This window comes from Carassius gibelio, chromosome B23, assembly GCF_023724105.1.
Source record: "Carassius gibelio isolate Cgi1373 ecotype wild population from Czech Republic chromosome B23, carGib1.2-hapl.c, whole genome shotgun sequence".
NCBI classification, from domain to species: Eukaryota; Metazoa; Chordata; class Actinopteri; order Cypriniformes; family Cyprinidae; genus Carassius; species Carassius gibelio.
The window spans coordinates 25,860,396-25,883,026 of record NC_068418.1 but is presented as its reverse complement, the minus strand read 5'-3'; the positions used below and the strand labels follow the sequence as shown (position 1 = coordinate 25,883,026).

Genomic DNA, 22,631 nt, shown 5'->3' with positions numbered 1-22,631 from the left:
TGCAATATATATATATATATATATATATATATATATATATATATATATATATACATATATATATATATATATATATATACATATATATATATATATATATATATATATATATGTATATATGTATATATATATATATATATGTATATATGTATATATATATATATATATATATATATATGTATATATATATATATATATAACAATATATATTATTATAAAACAAACTTAAATTATTATTATTATTATATATAATAATATATTATTATTATTATTATTATTATTATTATTATTATTATTATTATTAAACAATTCAAATGTAATTTTCAATTCTAATTTTCAATTATTTTAATTTAAAGTAAAAAAATTATGTATTTACTGGCATTTGAAAAACAAACAAAAAAGTATTCGAAATTTAACTGAACGAAATTAAAAACAGAAAATATAAAAATAAAAACAAAAACTGGTTTGAAAACTCAGGGGTTGCGTTTCAGTGTAAACGGACCAAAACGGAGACAAAATGTGAGCCAACTCTTTGTGGAGTAGTTCTCCTGCAGGACAGATGGAGGCTCCAGAGCGGTTAATGTCTCTTAAAATTCTCCCTCATTTTTGGTAATACAGATAAGAGTAATACATGTTTTGAATCTGTAAAGACTTTACATTTATTTGTGTGCACTCACAATAAAAACAAAACATTGTGCTTTTGTAAAATAATGATAGAAAAACAAGATGCGCTTTCTGCCGACTTGGTCTCTGTGAACTTGAGTGTGAAACTCTGATACTTGACTTACAGAAAACATATCTATAGACAGTGAACTGTCTACTTACAAATGAACCAATTCAGAATGGAAAACAAATATTCTCAGATTGTGTATTCTGTATGAAACATGCATAAAGGTTAGGGGTGTAACGGTTCACAAAATTCACGGTTCGGTTCGGTACGATTCACTGATGTCACGGTTCGGTTCGGTACGTTTTAGATACAGCAAAAAGAACAAATTGGCAACAAAGTATGTTTTTTGTTTTTTTTTACATTGAACAATGATCTATTCTTTACCCATCTTCTATGGTGTTTTCTTAGCAGCATACTGTATAAAACAAAAACAGCTCCTTATTAAAAAAAATTGAAAATGTTATATTGTTGTAGTAGTTATGAACAAATACAAAGATGTAACTTTTCATATGGAACTCTATAACTCTTTATATTGAGTGTGTTTTTACTCAATTGGTTCTCTATAGGGCTTATGTTTTTTGGAACAAAGCAGGAATTACGGTCTGGCTGAAATGGGCTCGTGAAGGAATATAGTAACGGGGCTAAATTACATTAAGAATGTTCTTAAAACATGCGTTTTCCACTATAGGCGCTCGCTCACTCAGCACACGCTGAAGGCTCGTTGCAAAATGACTAAAGGGTCTTTCACACAGGACGCGATACGCGCGGCGCTGGATCCTGGGCTCAGCGTTGCCCTTCAGATACAACGCGATTTGCGCTGCACTATGCCAAGAGCAAAGTAGGTGGAGTTTTCAAAACTGCCCGTGAATACGTTCTATTTATAACAGTTCTTCTATAACGTGCAGGCCTGTTAATTGAATCGTACTGCTCAGGAAATTCCGACACAGTACAGTACTAGTCCATTTTGATTACCGTGTTTGTTTTGATGCCCCGATCGATTGGTAAAGTGCACCCAAACACCAGACCTGTTGGTTATTGGAGGATCTTCTATTTGTGGTCTGTTAAACGCATTGGCCATTTTGCAACGAGCCTTCAGCGCGTACTGAGTGAGCGAGCGCCTGCTGAGTAGCCTAACATAAACATATAAGCTGGTGTTTTTTTTTTTCTTCTTCGGGAGTGTCAGGGGCGTTGCCTGTTACGTCGTTTGGGTTATTGGGCTACCTTGTTGAACGCATATCATTATATTTCACAATTTTTTCTTAGTCCAACGAACCGTTCGGTACATAATGCGTACCGCGTACCGAACCGAAAGCCTCGTACCGAACGGTTCAATACGAATACGCGTATCGTTACACCCCTAATAAAGGTGCATCACTACTGTGGAGATGATGAGTCAGTGTCGCCGACTTCCTCAAAACAAAGAAAGCACTACTGTATCAATAAATTATTTCGATGTTAATGCAGCCTCCTTACTGTTTTTGCTTGACAAACTCATAATAATGTATTCTGCCGGTGCTGTGGCAAGCTTTATGCTTGTGCTTGAGAGCTTATAAGCCTTTGTAGACAATTTAAGTCTCATTATTATGATTTACATGGTTTATTAATAAATGTCTGATTAGTCGACTAATGCTTAAAATTGAGTACTAGTCGACCAGCAAAATCTTTAGTCGGGGGCAGCCCCAGTATTTGTTACTTCACACCCACTGACCCCAAAGAAGTAGTTAAGAATAGATCAATCTTGAACATCCCTTTTCCTTCCAAGATGCTAGAAATGGTAGTATCCTTACAATAATATTTCTTCTTAGAGAAAAATGGTATATGTGAGGACTTACAGTCAGGATTTAGACTATCATAGTACTGAGACTGCTCTCCTTAGAGTTACAAATGACCTGCTCTTATCATCTGATCGTGGTTGTCTCTCTCTGTTAGGCCGGGTTCACACCGCAAGTTTCAGCAGAGCAGAAGCAGCGCGTTAGCAGCAGGTAGGCAGAGCAGAAGCAGCGCGCGCCTGTTTTGCTTTCACACCGGCAGCGGAGGCAGCGCGCAACTGAACAGCAGATTTTGGTCCGAGTGCTCTATAATGGGTACGTTCGCATTGCTTTATTTTCCATTTAAAATACATTTAAATAAAAAGACTAGGCAAGAAGCTTTTTTAATTAATAATTTAATTGTTACTTTTGTTGGATCTTTGTTTTGCTGTCTTTGTTTTCCGTGCAGTACGTGTTGTTGATAGAAGAAAGGCCATCGCGCTATATTTGTTATTAAGGAGACTAAAAAGACCCAGACTTTGCGTATTGTAAATGGTTCATAGCCTTGACTTCCTGCTCATCTTGAAATCAGCATTTACTTGTTTATTATATATGCATGTATCACCTGCTTTTGTTATTTGTGTGCTTATGTGTAATTTAGAAATTGTAAATAAATGGTTCCAATTGAATCAATTTTGAATCAAATATTGAGTTGTTTGGTCGTGTGCCAGCGAAAGCGTCAAAACACTATAAAATTAATTACCATCTGCAATAAGAGCCGCTGCAACTTCATCCCATGCTTTTTCCTTCTCCTGCAAGTCTTTATAAAGTACATTGTGTGGATCATAAAGAACTTGATATTTCTCAACTTCCACGATGAGACGAGTGTCGTCCATTATTGTCTTTCCAGGTGCACTCTGAAGACCACCGCCTGTGACACCACGTGCTGTTGTTTATGATTGTTAGCACGACATCCGTTCTTCTGCCAATACATAGGCCTAGTTAAAAGAATAGGACAACTACTAATAATAAATAAATCTCCAAGGCTAAGCTAGCAATATAAATTATTTAAAGTTGTTTTTGTATTTCGGCAAAAAAAAGTCTATTTTTGGATAGAACTGTAAGTACTTTAACAGATTTTGTAAAAAAATAATAATATATAGATTAAAAATAAAATTATAATAAAAAATAGAAAAAATATGTGGTTTTAAATATCATAAATTTTTTATGTAATTTGCTAAGAACACAGTAGATATCATTAATGCAAATTTTGGGCAAATTTTCGTTTAAGTACATGTGTATTTTGGCCATGATCATGATCATTTTGGCCATGGTCACTTTATCTTCTATACATATTTTTTTATATTAATTTCTTTTTCGTAACATACTCTAGTTCTTGTTAAAACACCCTAGATGTGCTTTTTTTGTGCAGTTAGAGCACTTTTTGTGTGAAATCATATTTATTTTGTCCATCAAAGGTGTACTTTCACTTTAACTGAGCGTCAGCAGCGCTGCAAAAATAGACCCAGCGCCGAAACGATCGCGGCACTGCTGCTTCTGCTCTGCTTCTGCAACGCTCTGCCGCGCAGCTTCTGCGTGCGGTGTGAACGCTCTCATCTGTTAACATAGGCACCGAAAAAAATACGCGCTGCTTCTGCTCTGCTGCAGCTTGCGGTGTGAACCCGGCCTTAGTGCTATTGAATCTTAGTGCTGTATTCGACACTATTGACCACAAAATTATTTAAAATAGACTAGAAAACTTTGTTGCAATAGGATTGTTCAAATAGTGCTTATCTGAACTCCATCAATTCCTAGCAGTGAATGAAGATGTATCAAATCGATCACAAGTGCAGTATGGAGTACCTCAAGGCTCAGTACTAGGGCCGTTACTCTTCACGATTTACATGTTATCCTTGGGAGATATCATCAGGAAACACAGTGTTAGCTTTCACTGTTATGCTGATGATACTCAGCTCTAAACTTCTTTGTGTCCAGGCGAAACATACCAGTTTGAGAAACTAACAGAATGCATAGTCGATATAAAAAAACTGGATGACAAGTAATTTGTTACTGCTAAATTCTGAAACAAACAAACAAACAAAAAAAATAAACAGAGGTGTTATGTAAAATCCTAGAATACTGTCTAAGACTTGATGGCTGCTCTGTCAATTCAAGAAAATTTTGTGTTTACTATTATGACACACTATTTTCCTATTTAATAATAATAATTCATTACATTTATATAGAGCTTTTCTGCTTTTCTAAGCAATCAAAGTGCTTTACATTGTGAGGGGGGTATCTCCTCGTCCACCACCATTTAATACTGTAAAGCTGCTTTTAACAATCTTGTTAAAAGTGTTATATAAATAAAGATGACTTGACTCACTGCTCGGCCTTTGGATCCTGGCAGACCCGGTAAACCAGGAAGACCAGGAAGACCATCGGAGCCCGGATACCCATCTGTCCCTCTGGGCCCCGGCAAACCGACCGGACCCTAAAACACATGACAGATACATAAATCTTAAATGTTCTGTAGGCCTTTTTTTTTAATGACAATAAAAAACTATATACATTTTTTAGTATTGATTTATGCAGTGATTTTTGCTAACATAGACGTGTGGTGTAAAATACTCACTTCAGGACCTGGAGCTCCGGCAGGACCTTGGGATCCTTTCTTCCCAACGAGTCCCTAAGACACACACACACTTATTCAAAACCCTTATATAAATCTGTTACCTAAGAATGATTGGAGTGAATTAAAAGAAAGACTTTTCCATGCCGTGATAAAGAAATCACTATAATCGGCTCTTATTCAAGCATCTCTGAGCGCAAAATTCCTTTAATGCTCTGGATAACAAAAGGAATACAAATAATAAAGTCACGCTGGGTGGCCTTTCGCTGTGATTCTGTTTCTGTTCGGTTTTTAATGCTGTTCGCTGGCTGATATCTGAATGGGATATTTATGATGGTAAATGTGGCTCTACAAATGTTTACAGAAGCTTTCCAGGATGGATTTGCAAAAAGAAAAAAGCAGACAAAAGTTACAGAATTAACTCTGTTACACAATGTGTTTTTATACTGCAGACGTGACCTGCCATTGACTTCCTGCTATCTGTTTTATCTTCCATCTGACCCTAATCTTTTGCCATTTTTAGATTCATAAACACTAGCATATTGCTTACTAAATATTAAGAATACAATTATTTCAACTATATAAATTATGCAGCATGAAGATGTTTTCGAATGTGTAAAAATGCTACATTGTTGTCACATGACCTTGCTATGTTGTATGCTTAATTCCACTTGAAAATACATAGTGCTATTTTGTATTTTAGCACAGTTTAAGTATATTTATATTTGACAGTTTGATTAAATTGCATAATTTACATTTTTGCAAATATATATTTTTTTATGATTAAGAAACTATCATAATTTTTTAATCAGGATTTTATTTTTTGTATTTTCCATTTTCAGTTTAATTTCAGTTAAAGTTTTAGTCATTTTTTTATTTTAGCACGTCACAATTCTTCTTAAGAATGTTCTCATGATTGTTCTTAAGATAAAACTTAATAATTTATTAAATTAAATTTATTAAAATAATAAAAAAGAAGAATTCTAAATCTCTAAAAGAATCATCATAAATAATTTCATAAAGTTGGGATTTCCCCACATACAGTAGTCACACATACCGGAAGCTTTCACTCGAAAGATGCACTTCGTGGAATTTATCTTAACTTATTTCTTAAGAAGATTTTTGTAAGTCTGGTCCTAGGTGTTTCATGCATACAGAAACAAACACAAACTGCACACAGTATATGAACTACACACAGCATAAATAGTGTAAGTAGTGTGCTAGTCACAAACCTGAACTCCCTTCTCGCCTATGGGTCCTTCTTCACCAGGAAGCCCGGGAGATCCCTGTAAAAAAAGATTGTGCGTTTGTGAATTGTGATTGAAAATTTCCTTTTTGCAAAAAGGCACTTCAGTATGATGTCCCACCGGTCTGGAGACGTGTGGCCGGTGACCAAAATTAACCAAACAAAAAAACTACAAACATTAGCTTTGGCATGTCAAATTTTCCAGCAAATTAATAAAAAAAAAGTTCCAAATCCTAGTGAGCCACCTACCTAGACAGCATTTTAAGGCATCAAAGGGTGCAACTTTTGATGCAAAGACATGCATCAAACACATACCACATTTAAAGGTCAAACTATATAGTAAGCTGGATTTCCAGTGCACTGTTAGAATGATGCACTGACTGCTGTCTATGTAGGTGGACAGCGGCAGTTTTGGATCAGAGCTGCAGTGTTGGTCCCACATCAGACTTACAGGAGATCCCTGCTGACCGATCGCTCCACGCACACCTGTGACGCCAGCATGACCCTAAACACACACACACACACAAATTACTGCAGTGTTGATGGATGTGAGTGTTGAAAATGACTGTTAGTGATGAAAACAGGTCTGCAGTGCTGCAGGATCCAGACCAGCTCAGTCTAGATCAACTGTAAGGAAATCATCTGAAGAACAATCAGCAAAAGAGCAAAACCAGTAATAGTTAAGGTAGCTAGTAAAGAGGAATGCTTTTTACAAAGCATGAAATTCCTTCTTACAGAGACACTAACCTGATATCCTTCATCTCCTGGTTCCCCACGTTCACCCTTCTCTCCTGGAGCGCCCTATACACACACACAAAAAATTATATGTTGTCTTATTTCTTCAATGAAGTGATGTAAATGTCACCATCTCTTAATTTACTGATTTCAGTCCAGGTGTTGGACAAAAACAGGAAGTTAAAGGAAATTAAGACCTACTGGTTCACCTAAGGGCCCGGGCGGTCCTGCCATTTTACTGTCTTCTCCTGGGTAACCCTGAAAAACACACATAATCAGTCAAACCTATATTTTACAGATTTTAAGTATTATATATAAATATGGCATTTAGACTGAGATTATCATTTAAAATATAAGAATATGCTGAATAACCTTTTCTCCCTTTGGTCCCGGGGGGCCTGCTGGACCTTGCTTACCAGTGTGACCCTATAGTTAAAGAAAAACAGTGAAGATAACATTAGACAACTTCCTTGTCTAATCCAAAGTAATGAATGATGATAGATGGACTGGGCCGAATAAACGGCAGATATTTGAAGGTTTTTATATTTTTAATCGATAATCATATAGACGTCGGTCTACGTTAACAAACACACACACACACACACACACAAATCACTCCCAAAACTTTCTGCAAATGTGAATGTGATTTTGTAAGCATTCATAAGTAAATATATTTGTATGCATGAAACTCACTGTGAAACCTTGAAGTCCTGGTTCTCCCTGAGGTCCCATAGCTCCTGGTCGACCCTGACAGGTAATGAACAAAACACACACATGTACGTTAGCTTGTTTTTTTGTGGAATACTCATCTTACCTCAACAAATAATCTGCTAAAAATAACCTGAGTTTCCTGAGCTTAAAAACACATATTTGGATGGAGTCTTAAAAAAATGACTCCTGCTGCTCATCCCATTATGACTTCTCGGAAAACCATTTGCTTATGAAAACAAGACGCTAAGTTTCCCCAGCTACACTTGTTTTTACGTTTCAATGATGTCGTTAAACTATGAGGGAAAAGCAGGGACAAAATAAAACAATCCCAGATATTTTCTCTGCTTATAAAATCCGGCCTAAAACCATCAACTCAGCAAGCGCTTAACTCCATTGTACAAGAAAAGCATATTAGTCCCTAGCATTAGTGTAAATCCCATCAAAAAGCTTTGGTTCAATTCCAAATACTGCAGATGTTTACACCTGCCTTAATTCAACCTGTAAAAGCAGCAACTTTGAGGATAAAACTCAATCCCAGAGTCTTCTTACTCAATAATACAAATTTCCTATTATTAATAAATTCCGTGCATCTATTCCTCTCATTCAGACTGTATTGTTTTGCACTGCTATTACAGTCCCTTTGTGATGGGGATTAAGTTACTTAATCATCTTTGGGATTTGCACAGCTATTTCTCAACAATCAGAAAGTGTGAAGGGGTGTGTGAAAGGAGAAAGCACACTTACTGCAGGTCCTCTGGTCCCACGAGCACCTTTGAGTCCTCTCTCCCCCGTCTGTCCGATTTCGCCAGATGAACCCATTTCTCCCAAGTGACCTGGTGGCCCTTTTTCACCCTGTCAAAGAGTAAGATGTAAATATCAATGAGCAGGACTGGTTTGAGTTGTTTACAAGTGAGAATGACATGAAGAAAAGAGACTTTATTGTGAAAATACAGAGCAGAATGCATCCCAAACAAACCAAAGTGAAAAAGAGTTCCACAGGGCTCTATTCTAGGTCCTTTTTTTTTTGCACAATAGTCTGTAAAGACTACTGTTTCCATCTTTGTGCAATTCAAAAGAAATGGTCCCAATTATTGTTTGAATGTGATTTAATTCAAATTAGTTGCCATAATTTATTTTGTGGTTTACAAGTTGTGGTTACAAGTTATTTTGTGGTTTACAAGTTGTGGTTACTTTTTTTCCTGGACGTCCTCGGTTACCCGGCAGACCCTGTTTGCCCTCAGGTCCCTGAAGAAGAAACATCTGCCTTAACTTCACATTATCAGAATAAATTTCATGCTCAAAATCATCATCATCATCAAATTTAATCTCAAAATACATTTTGTCCACTATACACAATAAAATGACAAATGCAGATTAGACACACTCCATCAGTTTCATCACTCACCGGGAAGCCCTTTTTCCCAAAATCTCCAGGAGGTCCTATTGGGCCAAAGTCACCAATCTCGCCTCTTTCTCCGGCTTCTCCCATTGGTCCATGATTGCCTGGTTCACCCTGAGAGTTATAACAGAATAAAAACAAACCTCAAATTAGATTTTTTTTTCAACAAATGTGTGGGTTTTGGTAATCAACAAAATATGGTCAATAAAACCCAAAATGTACACATGTAAGTGTATTCTAGGCCAACCAAAGAAAATAATCAACGCAAACAGTTTTTACACAACTTGTGTACTGTTGGTGTAGAATGAATGGAAAACATTTGAAGGATTTACTTTTTTGTAAATATTCATGAAATTTACTAGCAACTTCTGAGTGAGACCTTTCAAAGAAACGACAAGTAACATTGAATTAAACATGAAACTTTCAAATAGAAAAAACACATAGCATTTTCGTGTAAAATGTACTCCAATAAACTTTGTTATATTTAGTTATTTATATAACTCTGATAAATCAATTTTGACAGAATAGTGGTAAAAACTGCCATAAAATGTTTTATGAGGCAACAGGTTTGTGCAACAACACATTATGCATTGCTCATCATTCTCTAAAATAGATCAAATAGAAAATTAAATACAAAAATTGTATTAAAAACTGAAGTAAGAATTTTAAAATGCTTAATTTTATTAAAAAATAAAAATCAGTTGAACTTGTAAAAGCATTCATGCCACTCAAATGATAAAAGCATGCTACTAGCAATGCTTGATCATGGGTCTGATTCCCAGGAAATGCATGATAATATGTTATAATGCAATGCAAGTCATTTTGGATGAATGCATCAATGTAAATGCAAATGCACGTAAAAAAAAATTTAATCTGCAGTGTCACCTTTGGTCCGTCCTTCCCTTGATGCCCGTCCTCTCCAGATGGCCCTGGAGGACCCTTAAACAAACAGTAACATGTAAGACCAGAAAAAATCTTCATGGGATTCATCCCAAAAGCCAAATTAAACTGTGGCAGAAATGTGCTTATTTGTTTTTCCAATTAACTGTTACAGACATTTTTATTTGTATTACTAACTCAACATATCTATTAGCAAGGGGTGAAATATGAGCCGGAAGAATGCATGACAGGTTTCATGAGATTCCCTCGGGTAGGACGCTGCTCCCAAAGTCATAATGTCCAATAACAAACACAGAGAATTGCTAGAATAATGGAGCAACCATAGACAAAGGCGTCCAGTGTGTGTGAGCCCGAGGGTCTTCTGTCAGATTATTGACACTGTTGGATCACGTCAGTTAAAGCAATGAATCTGCACTGACGGATCACGTTCACTCTCATGTTTTGGAGAGAGAATGAGGTTGCTTTGCTCACTCTGATGCCCGGTTGGCCCACATCACCCTCCTCTCCGACAGGCCCCATTTCACCCTGGAAAAAGACAGAAAGACACAGTTGCAAATGCCAGCAGTTCCCACTTTAATGCTGTTATTATTGGAGCTTGTCTGTAGAAATAATCCATTTCCATTGCATTTCAATGCAAACAGCAGCTTGGACATTCTGCATTAGAAATATGGTCAAAATTTATTCAAAATGTATTTTATTATTTTAATTTTACGTTTCAGTCATCTGTTCCATTTCAATTTCCCTTTCTGTCTATCGTTTCACGTCAGGCTTTACCGAGTTTTGCCTCACCTTGATTCCAGGTTCACCCACAGGCCCTTGCTCTCCTTCAGGTCCTTGAGGTCCCTGTGCATGCACAAAAGAGGGAAAAACACCAGCAGATGAGAACAAGAAGTCAACATAACACGTGCACTCCTATATCTAGCTCTAAACACAGGAATAATGCTCAATTAAATAACGTGTAACATAATTAATTTACTAAATGATTAAAATGTGCTTTTATTAACGGTTCTGCCGTGCACAGTGTTGTTTTACACTCCTTCGTGTGCCTATTATGTCATCTATATTGAATTCAGTATTATATAACTCTGCACTGTACCGAATTATCCCTTATTTAAGTTGCATGTTTTTGCATAATTGAACACAGAAGAAATCCATTGCACACAAAAATTCAGGAACGAGGAAGTACCTCATGACCTTGCTCTCCATCTGGTCCCGGGTCCCCCGGAGGGCCTCTGGAGCCCTAAACAAATCAAACGAACATGAAATAAATATGAAGTCATGCACAATTCAAACACTTTTCCCATAAACGGTCTTGATTTGATATTATAAACGAGATTAACAAGAATTGCTCTTGGCGCAGAATGTGAAGAGATCTTTCAGTTAGGGCTGGCTAGAGATGAATTTCACTGTGTATGTTTTAATGCACACGTGAACAGCATAAAAGTGTGGATTCATGTTTAAATGTGTGCATGAGCGTGTGTCAACACAAGGACAGTGAGATGCACATGGCTTCAAAGACTGGAAACAGACGCAGGTCAAATCCTTCTGCTGACAGGAGAGTGCTGATTCGGTTTAGACGTAATGACTCGATGTGAAACGCCTCACAAACCCTCTCAGGGCTTCACATCATGACTTACATGTGTTGCACAAAAAAGATGCATCACCGAGTCACGTCATGCATGCTCGCTGAGACTATACACAGCACATTTCTCAAGTTTAAGCACATTTCCGGCCATATGAACACAATGTGCAGTGCAAACATGTATGCTTCAGATGATGCAGTTGATGCATCTTTATTTTGACTTATTTACAAACAATCTACACTCAGTCATGCTTATTGCAGTCCAAAACTGTGTTTTATTTAAACATGACATGCAGTTAACTTAATCACATTGTTATCGTTTAAACTAAAGGCTAAAACTACTAAAAATGTTTTTTTGTTAATGGAAATAAAGCTGAAATAAAATGTAAACATTAAAAAATAATGAAAATTAGAAGGGTAAGCACTAAAATGACTTAAAACAAATCTGAAATAAAATCAAAGCTACATAGAAATGTTTAAATATAATGAAAACGACAACATATTCTACAAAATAAAAAATAAGATGAGTAAAATAGAATTTCAACTAAAATACAGCTAATATATGTGTGTGTGTGTGTGTGTGTGTGTGAGTGTGTGTGTGTGTGATTTATGTTTGAAAAAAAAAACAGAGAAAAAAACATTTAAAATTAATAAAAGTTCTCAACAAAATTACTAAAACTTAAACTAAGAAAAGAAAATTTAAAATATAAAAATGATTAAATTACAAATCACACACACACGCACACAAACACACAAATTCTATAATATATATTATATAGCATACTACTATAAAATAAAAAAATAATGCTAAACTAACACTAACCCTGGCACTATATGTGCTGTTATAAAGCTGAATCATGCTTAAGTCTTTTTAATTTTCTACATAAGAACAGCTCTATTTCTGTAACGGAGGCTCGTTTGAGTAACACTCACAGGTTCACCTGGACCACCTCTTTCACCTGTGCTCCCGGGAGGACCTGCTTTACCCTGCAACACACACACACACACAACATGATTCACACACATGTTCAGACATCATAATATCAGATTACACATTATTCCGTTTAAAAAACAGATCAGAAATACCACAACTGAGATCTCTCTTATATCATGTTCGGAGCTGCTTTCCACATTCACTTTACAGCTCTGAACTAATACTGCCAAGACAAACCACTGACTCATTTGAGTGTTTTGATATTTCCAAAAGTGTTTTAGAAGAAAAATGAACACTGAAATGACACCTACTGTATATTAGCTATGAAAGAGTAAAATCTGAGCAGTGCGTGGACACAAATATTAACACAGGTGCTCAGACGCCACGAGCTGTTGTCCAAACACGCAGTTATTAGCAATTTAATAAACACTTTTTATGTTTTAGTAAATCTCACTGTTCCCACAACAGAGACACCAGATGCATTTTTATTTTTACTTTTAAGTGCACTTTATTTTCCATCAGTAAATATGACTTACACAAAGATGCATTAATAACGGTCATAAACACTTCCATATGTGTCCCTCTCAACTATACCTTCACTTCATGGGCTTCATAAAAATAAAAACACATCACGATAAATCCACTCAGGGAGTATTTTAAGGCATGAACCTTGTTTATAATCGACTAGTTTTAAAGTTTTGAATATTACAATATAACAGTGTTTATTTCAAATAAAACAATATTTTAATATCATTCAATATGTCTGAGTATCAAAATAAAATAATAGTATTTATTTAAACAAACACATTTTACCATTTTAATAAAATAATTTTAAGAACTGAGCATTAAAATATAATCTTTATTTAAATAAAATTATCTGTTTTTTGTATTTCAAAAAAATTATGTTAATACTTTTGGTTATTAAAATAATAGTGTGTATTTGAACTAAACAAAAATATTTTGGCAACATTTTGACCATTTTAATATGATTTTTGTATTATTTTAATACCTTTGAGTATAGTATTGAATAGCGTTCATAATATATTTGTTTTCACATAATTTAAGTAAAAATTTTGTTTTGGCAATATATATATATATATATATATATTTTTTACTCCACAACAGGAATACGTTTTTTATATATTTTGATAGAGAATGGTTATTTTGAATTGTAACTACATTTCACAATATTACAGGGTTTTTTTAATCAAATAAATGTAGCCGTAGTGAGCAGTAGAGATTTTTTTTTTTTAAACAAACAAAAAAATCTTCCAGACCCTAAACTTTTGAAAACTACATGTTCACCATCAGCCACAAGAGGACACTATGAGCTCGAGAGCATTAAACCTCCTTAGACACACACACACACACACACACTTTATTACAGGAAAACACAGTGGTTTCAGACCAGAGATATCTCAACATCCTGCTATTTATGTGATAAATAGGGATGAGAATCATACAGAGACTCAACTTTACAATTATTTTAATAATTTTGATAATTAAAACAAAATAATAGCAACCATTTATGCATTTTTTATTTTATTTTTGACAACATATTTTACTATTTAAGTCAGATTTTTTTAAATACCTGAAATGTAAAATGAAATAATGGTTTCCATTTTAAACATAAACAACAGTACATTTGGCAAAATACTATATTTTAATAAGATTATTTTAATACATCTAAGTACTAAAATAAAATTTTATTAAATAGCTGTATTTTATTTTTAAATAGTATTTTTTGCCAACACATTTTACTATTTCAATATCATTAAAAAAAAATAGTATTAAAAGAAATCACCATTACTAATTTAAACTAAAATAATGTTATTTTTAGCTACATAATGTAATGCATTTATTGTAATACTTTCGGGTTTTAAAAGTAAATTTACACTACTTATTTAATATTTTTCGACAAAATTGTATTATTTTCAAACACTTGAGTAAACAACAATCATAGCATTTTTAGCAAAACATTGTATTTTACTATGATTATTTCAATATATTAGAAAATTAAAAAACAATAAAAATTATTTAAACAACAATAATAGTATTTTAGCTATATCTAACTTACTCATAGTGATTATTTTAATACTTGAGTATTAAAAGAAAACTATAGTATTTGTTTAAACAAAAATAACACTAATTTTGGAAACATATTTTCATGCAATTAGTTTGATTCTTTCCTGTAGCTCAAGTGGTAGAGCATTGTGTTATCAAGCGCAAGGTTAGGGGTTCGAATCCCAGGGAACACATGTTAGGAGGAAATTGTTAGCCTGAATGCAATGGAAGTCATCGTCTGCTAAATGCATATATTTTATTTAAATAAAGTATGTTACAATATGAAGTGTTTTTAAATAAAGCTGCTAGAATGAGACTTACAGGCGCTCCTGCTGCTCCTCTCTTCCCTGGAGCTCCAGCTTTACCCTGCAAACACACACACACACACACACACACACAGATGAACAGCCTTTCCATATGAAGGCGTCCCAAGTTTTTAATTTTGATCAATGTTTAAGTGTTCAGTGTTGCTTACGATGAATCCAGGAGCTCCGTTCTTCCCTGGCAATCCCTTTTCACCCTGCGAAACAAAAGCATGTGTTTTTGTGATTGTTGACGGGATTGTTCTGGGTTTTGCAGTGGTGTGGAAAGCACCATTAAAGTTCAGTTTTCTATCCTGTGTGATCTATTTCCTCCTGAAACAGGAAGTTGGTATACGACACAAGAGACATAAACGCCATCGCAATGTTTTAACGTTTACAACAAGCCTCTATAATTCTCTCTGTGTGTGTATGTTTGGGGTCTTTACCTTTACCCCCTCAGGGCCCGGCTCTCCTGGAGGGCCATCAGGTCCCCTGGGGCCCTAAAAGACAAAAAACACAAGAGGAGCACATGCTAAAAATTTAACTAATAGATAGTTGATTGATTACATGAAGAACTGCACGAAAGTGTTTAAATGTGCAATTGATGCAATGCAATTTTTAACTGAATATGCACTAACTTGCAGACAATTCCAGAAGATTGATCCGAAAATTACAAATGTTTGTTTGATTTTGTTGATATATAAGAATTAAATAGATTTGTAGGAGCGCTGCTTCGCTGTCTGTTGTCTTCTGTCTATACACAGAAAGCATAACTTACACACAACCTCATTAGTCATCACTTATAGGAACACACTTTATAGATCACTTCCTGTAAGCAACAGATGCAACTCACTATTGATTATAATAGACTGGTGTTAGGATGTTCCTAATATGTGATGTTTATAAGTTAGCATTGTTATTGTGAACTGAAACTAAAACTAATAAAAATACATTTTTATTAATTGACAAAGTAAAATAAATCGGAAAAAACTTAATATAAAATATGAATTAAATGCTAAACATATATCACCAAAATGTAGAGTAACTTAAAATTACAACTTAAGTGTATTATTAAACATAACATAAAAACTTACAGCAACGTAAAAAAAAAAAAAACTTTTTTTTAAATATTGCATTGCCAACAAACTAAATTAAGTCAACCAATTTTACTAAAATTAAATTAAATTAAAAATAAAATAAAATAAAAATTTTAAACAAAAATAGTAAAAAATTACATAAGCACAAAGCAACGTTGCAACTTAATTGCAGAAATTCAACTTAAAATAAAAATAAATTAAAGTTAAAAATATAGCAAAACCAATAAAAATGACATAAGCACCTAATACAATAACTAAAACAAAAATGCAAAATAAAGCTTAAAAGCTATTTTTACATTTTAACAACACAATTTAATAAAGATTATTAACAAAAAATTACACTAAAATTAAAATGTAAACTAATTTTCAATACAATGGTACATAAATAATATACCTACAATAGTATACATACCTACCTACAAATATTACACATCATTATACAATTCAGTTTAATCTATATTTGTCCGTATTGGATGATTTATACGTATATGGGATTGTAAAAGGGACTTTTATAACAGAATTTCTCTTATTTTGTCCACAATCTTGGACAAAATAAGCTTCTTGCAATGCATTCTCAGATTAAACACAATGCTGCCTTAGTATTAACTCATAATAAGGGATTCAGCAGCCACTGTATTGGGAACAGGCTTTTAACGGTGTCTACAGGTGCAGACTGAGTTTAGGAGCAGAAGCACAGAGCCAGAGAGTCTCGTCTGTTGAATTTGGGCTGATGAACGGAGACTCTCCACGCTCTGTTCAGGATGTGTAAGTGATCTGTCTGTCATGTTTTCACAAGGGGGTTTAAAGTCTCCCGTTCTCACCATCATTAAAATCAGATCTGCACTGTTTTATATAAACAGAACGGAGGGGAACGCTCTCTTAATTGCAGAGTTTGGCGTGAAGCTCAAACCTCTTTTCATCAGACTTCATCCTGTGTCATTAGGACTCACGTCAAACATGCTCTTTCTCTCTGTCATTTATTACGATAGTCAAGCTTTCCTGCAAGCATTTACCCTCACGGTGACCGGTTATTAATTAAACCAGCTAGTCCTGCTACTGTACTTTTAAAACGGTTACTTTTTGTTACATACATTCAGCATAATAAATGCCTAAAAAAAGTCATTCTTCCAGCTTAATCCAAATAAAATGTAAAAATACAAATAATATAGATAAAAAAACTAAATAAACTAAAACTAAAAACTTAGATACACTGAAAACAAATGTAGTGACGCCAAGTAACACATTGAATTAAACTTCAGTACAAATCGTTTCTCAAAAAAGTGTGAAATAAAGACTGTCAGTGGTGACTGTAATATTCGTTTTGACCACTTTATCTAGAAACACCATTCACTTACAAAATACAAATTCATTCTTTACCACTAGGTGGCGCTTTTGGATCAGTAAAACAACAGTTTCCCTGGTAAAACTGTAAACTAAGCAGCACTGCACACACAAACACTGCTTTATCAGGCATTACAGACATGATCCAATCAGACCAATCACAGTGTCACTAATCATTAAACAAATCGTTTGGGAGGTAAAAATAAATGCATATTAAAAGATAATAAATGTTTTTTGGGCTTGCATGCATGTCAACCAAAAAAAAACCTTTCAACCTTTCTGGGCATTTTTAGGATCATTACTTTTTTTTTTTTTTTTTTTTTTTTTGCACTGTGAAATAATTTTCAAAAATGAATTGTTATAAAAATACATCTAAACAGAAACACAATATTACGCTCTAGCGGTTAATAAACAGAACTGCTTGCGTCTTGCGGAAGAACATCGTAGCCGGAGCTACTTCTCTCTGTTTATGTCTATGAAGAATCACAAAGGTACTGGGTTACTCCGCCGCGGTATCCCCGAAGCAATCTAAAATAGTCCGAATATAAACACTTATTATAGGTGCACCCTAGTGATTCAGGACAAGATAAAAACACGGTTTGGAAAATGGATTCATGGTGTACTCGCTTATTATATACATTTTTCTACATTTTCAACACAAACAAAGTTACGGACCGCAGCTCTGATTGGTTGTTTCTTGGCAATAGGACACTGGGAGGAGCCAGAGGAGCTTGATTTATTCACAGATTATCTGTCTCATATTCTACTGTCAGGACATAATGACAGGTTTAACAAATATGTAAAAAATATTTTTTTACAAAAGTTCCCTACTGCAGCTTTAAAGGTGCTGCAAGTTTTTGACTCTACGCATAAAAATCCCATAATATTTTTGTAGAAATGTAGGAAATATGCTAAGTTAAAATGTTTATCTGAAAAAATATGCTACCGTCAGTTATTCTCTTTGAAAATGTACATTCAGAGTCAGAATGTCTGTCTCTATTTTGGTCTGTGTGACTCCGCCCACTGCCTGTTTAACCAATAGTAAAAAATGCAGAATTTTCTTTACATCAAAAAAATAAATATTAAATGATAATTTCTTCAGCTGAAATAAAAATCAGAGTTGAAATACCTAGTTATTTATTGGTAACAATCATCCAAATGAACTTATATTTTACTGTCAATCAAAGGTTTCTAATGGTCAAACGATATGTGTTTTTTGACAGCTGATGCCGATATCTTGGAAAGCAGAGGGCCGATAGCCGATATAAAGCCGATATGATTTAAATAAATATATATCATTATTAATATTTAAGAAATTTGAAATCATTTGGCAATGGATTAAAACATAAATGTGTAAAATAAACATACTTATACTTTAGATGACAAGGTATTTTTCACAGATAAATAAATATTGAATAAACATAATAAAATGGAAGTAAACACAGTAATCAACATGGCAATCAGTATTCTGGGAAGTTTGTGTGCAATGGGAATTATATTTTTCAAATAAAGCCTCATTTTACATACAGCACACAGTGAAGATGAAATGAATATGACACTGGGCAAACGCATAAACGCAGTATAATTTGAAATCAAAAGTTTAAAGTTTAAAGCATTCAGTTCACACAGACTGACCGTCCGAAGAGAACATGTGATCATGCTGGATAAACACACACACACTTCACAAGATCTCACAGCTGGATTCGGCTAAGTTTGCAAGGTTTGTGAAATTAAATATTCATTAGTCATTCAAAGATTAGTTTAAATTATAAAAATGCGCATTTGCTTAATGCTGAAGGCAAACAAGAAAGCATTATAATGATTGGCTTTCTGTTATTTATCGGCATAATATAAAAGCAATCATTATAATAATTGTATCAGCCGATGCCGATATTTAAAAAATGCCAAATATCGGCCGATATATCGGTATATAACTTTTGATTTCAAATTATACTGCGTTTTTGCGTTTGCCCAGTGTCATATTCATTTCATCTTCACTGTGTGCTGTATGTAAAATGAGCCTTTATTTGAAAAATATTATTCCCATTGCACACAAACTTCCCAGAATACTGATTGCCATGTTGATTACTGTGTTTACTTCCATTTTATAATGTTTATTCAATATTTATTTATCTGTGAAAAATACCTTGTCATCTAAAGTATAAGTATGTTTATATCGGCCGATATATCGGCTTCGGCGATATATCGGTCGACCACTAAAGGTTCCCACCAATCGAATCTCTCTACTTCAGTTCAGATTCCAGTTTGCTTTGTTCTATCCGCTTTGACATCATTAGCTAAACAAAAAATACGATTTCTTTCACTAGTCGTCTTACCCTTCTTCCTTTCGGCCCGGAAATGCCTGCTGCTCCTCTCGGCCCTTGTGGACCCTTGAGACAAAGAGATAAAGTAAAATGTCAGCTAAGTGGAAAGTTACTCCAAACCTCAATCTTTCACTCCAAAATTTGTGTTTCAAACCGCAGAGGATCATGGGTAAACATACTGGTGGACCTTGCGGGCCGAAATCCCCAGGACCTCCTGGAAGACCCGGATACCCCTTCAACAGACAAAGAGACACACGGTTAACACCATAAACCCAATAACCAGTGACACAACTAACTAGTGCACATATTCAGATGGGACTAACTGAGTTTTATAAATGATTTATACAGAAATATATACAAAATGTGTTTTCAAATATTTTAGACATGTTTTGCATCACACAACTATTTACATACAATAAACGATTCGTTCTGCTGGTGTTACATGAAAGAGACCAACTTTATCATTATTAATGACGTTCTTCCTTATATTTTCGTCTTGTTTTTTTTTTTTATATATATCAAATTTTCAAACACTCTCATAATGTGTATGATTGTGAACAGTTATGTGTTGGAGTATGATAGGTTTTTTATTTTATTAATTTTTAAAATAAATTACAACTGTTACAAAGAATTCAAACATTTAAGAATGATTTAAGAATGATCTGGTGAGTAATAAAATATTTATTGTTTTAAGCATAAACACTTTATTTAAATCTTTCCCCCCTTTTTGAAATAAGACTTAACATCTTTTGTTATTTGGCTTCTCAAGTAAATGTATCTTAATTTAAGAATGTTTAGATGTTTTTGCTGAAAAACAAGACACAAATAATCAGTAAGTAGGTCATTTTTTGCAGTGCAATGCATTTGAATGTATGTTTGCTAATGTGACATAAGTTCTTACTGTTGAACCTTTCTCTCCTGGAGGACCCAAAGGACCAGGAGGACCTCGATCACCCTGAAAAATAAATAAGAACTAAAATCAGGTTTCGCTGAACACTGTCGAAAGATTTTTAACCAGAAATTAAGTAACAGAATAAATGTGGATCATGACGCTTGAGTGATTTAAGATACAGACCCTGTCTAAGTTTTACCTTTTCTCCAGGTTGTCCGCTAACTCCGGTTATTCCTATCAGTCCCGCCGGACCCTGAACAACAACAGAACAAGAGCTGGTTAAACACACACACACACACACACACGCACGTACTCACACACACACACACACACACACACACACACACATTCCTCATGTCACATTTTGGAAAGTGTTCAGACAAGAACTGAAGAATTAGAAAGAGTAAATGGATGTGTGAATATAATATAATATAATATAATATAATATAATATAATATAATATAATATAATATAATATAATATAATATAATATAATATAATATAATATAATATAATGCACTGTATTCTAATCCATATGACAGATTTGGGTATTGACTATATTGAGTCTTTAACACTTCTCATAGCCATAAATTCACATAAAAAAAAACAAAAACCAATGACATTAAAAAAGTAACGGCACATCTAAAGATGCCATTTTGTAATTAAATACAAGTGCAACTGAGATTTGCATCATATGACTGGAAATTATGAGGCTGATGGATGAATGCCATGATGTTTTTATAGTATTTTTGCCATTTTTGGAGAGTGATATTTTAAATGAACTGAACGGAAGAAAGTTAATGATGACTAAATTCTCATTTTGGGGTGAACTGTCACTTTAAGACCGTCCTGCATCTTCACACACTGACTGTAATGATCTGTAATGATTCCACAGCGGGTCATTTACTAACATGCTAAACTGCTCGGATCCATCTCTTTGTTAACAGATCGATGTGTTATGACAGCAAGGATTAAATAAAGCTCTGTTTCCAGTGGCGCACTAAACACAATGAACTCAGTGTGGATTTACTGTACAGTCCCAGAACTCATAAATCATCACAGACGTGGAACATCACACTCCTGTACAGGATTTTCCATCGCTTCCATGTAAGTTGGTACAGTACAAGTACGTTTTTGGGATGATTCCCAGCATGCACCTTCTGCCCAGGCGAAATTTCTGAAGCATTCAATGTCCCTCTGACAGTTCATTTGTCACAGAACTATCATTACATCAGATATCTTTGGCTTGTCTGACTAAAGCTCCTAAAAAATGTTTCCATGTCAATGTTTCATGCAAGTCATTCCCCATGTTTAAATTCTAAAACAAAGAACATTATTGTAAGGTAAGGAGGCAAAGTGTTAATAAATTGATGAAGATTAATTAATAACATCATACATTTTTTTACATATACATGTATTTAAAAATACAGTAAAATAGTAGAAAATTATAAAATATTATTATAATTTAAAATAACTGTTTTCTATTTGAATATATTGTACAAATTTTCATCAGCCATTAAACCAGTCTTCATAGCCACATTCTACTACTATAGTTTTTTCTGCATCATATTTTGGTGGAAATCTATGATTTTTTTAAATTAAAGTTCAAAAGAGCAGCATTTATTTGAATCTTTAGTAAAATTATACATCTTTACTGTCACTTTTGATGAATTAAATGCATCCTTGCTGAATAAAAGTATTAATTTCTTTAAAAAAAAAAAGAACGTTTGTACTGTGGTATCTAGTTTATTGTTTATTTACAGTATATATTTATGAGCATACATATCATTTTTAGCACAGCAGTCTCACAAACCTCCACTAGAATTACAAAATATCAGAAAATGTAGAAAATGTCTCAAATTGTGGTCAGATTTGCAAGTATGTCAAAATCGGCAATCAAAGGCTAATTTCTCATGAAACTCCTCCAAGATTAAATGATCTGAGCTGCTGTCTAAATTCATTATATATATATATATATATATATATATATATATATATATATATATATATATATATATATATATCTATACATCGAGACCGAGAATATGGAGAGA

At 34.0% G+C, this 22,631-nt stretch overlaps 1 protein-coding gene across 1 annotated transcript in view; it reads right to left on the bottom strand.

The window, feature by feature from the left end:
• LOC128011791 (collagen alpha-1(XXIV) chain-like) overlaps window positions 1-22,631 on the bottom strand; it is a 91,663-nt gene that overhangs the window by 14,702 nt on the left and 54,330 nt on the right. Inside the window, exons 25-47 of the mRNA XM_052594513.1 lie at window positions 20,777-20,830; window positions 20,587-20,640; window positions 19,865-19,918; window positions 19,698-19,751; window positions 15,370-15,423; window positions 15,097-15,141; window positions 14,943-14,987; window positions 12,557-12,610; window positions 11,228-11,281; window positions 10,831-10,884; window positions 10,513-10,566; window positions 10,027-10,080; window positions 9,148-9,255; window positions 8,934-8,987; window positions 8,487-8,594; window positions 7,725-7,778; window positions 7,404-7,457; window positions 7,233-7,289; window positions 7,044-7,097; window positions 6,748-6,801; window positions 6,283-6,336; window positions 5,054-5,107; window positions 4,805-4,912 (exon numbers count right to left, since the gene is read on the bottom strand). Coding sequence (XP_052450473.1) covers window positions 4,805-4,912; window positions 5,054-5,107; window positions 6,283-6,336; window positions 6,748-6,801; window positions 7,044-7,097; window positions 7,233-7,289; window positions 7,404-7,457; window positions 7,725-7,778; window positions 8,487-8,594; window positions 8,934-8,987; window positions 9,148-9,255; window positions 10,027-10,080; window positions 10,513-10,566; window positions 10,831-10,884; window positions 11,228-11,281; window positions 12,557-12,610; window positions 14,943-14,987; window positions 15,097-15,141; window positions 15,370-15,423; window positions 19,698-19,751; window positions 19,865-19,918; window positions 20,587-20,640; window positions 20,777-20,830 — 1,389 coding nt within the window. The remainder of the gene's footprint in view (window positions 1-4,804; window positions 4,913-5,053; window positions 5,108-6,282; window positions 6,337-6,747; window positions 6,802-7,043; window positions 7,098-7,232; window positions 7,290-7,403; window positions 7,458-7,724; window positions 7,779-8,486; window positions 8,595-8,933; window positions 8,988-9,147; window positions 9,256-10,026; window positions 10,081-10,512; window positions 10,567-10,830; window positions 10,885-11,227; window positions 11,282-12,556; window positions 12,611-14,942; window positions 14,988-15,096; window positions 15,142-15,369; window positions 15,424-19,697; window positions 19,752-19,864; window positions 19,919-20,586; window positions 20,641-20,776; window positions 20,831-22,631) is intronic.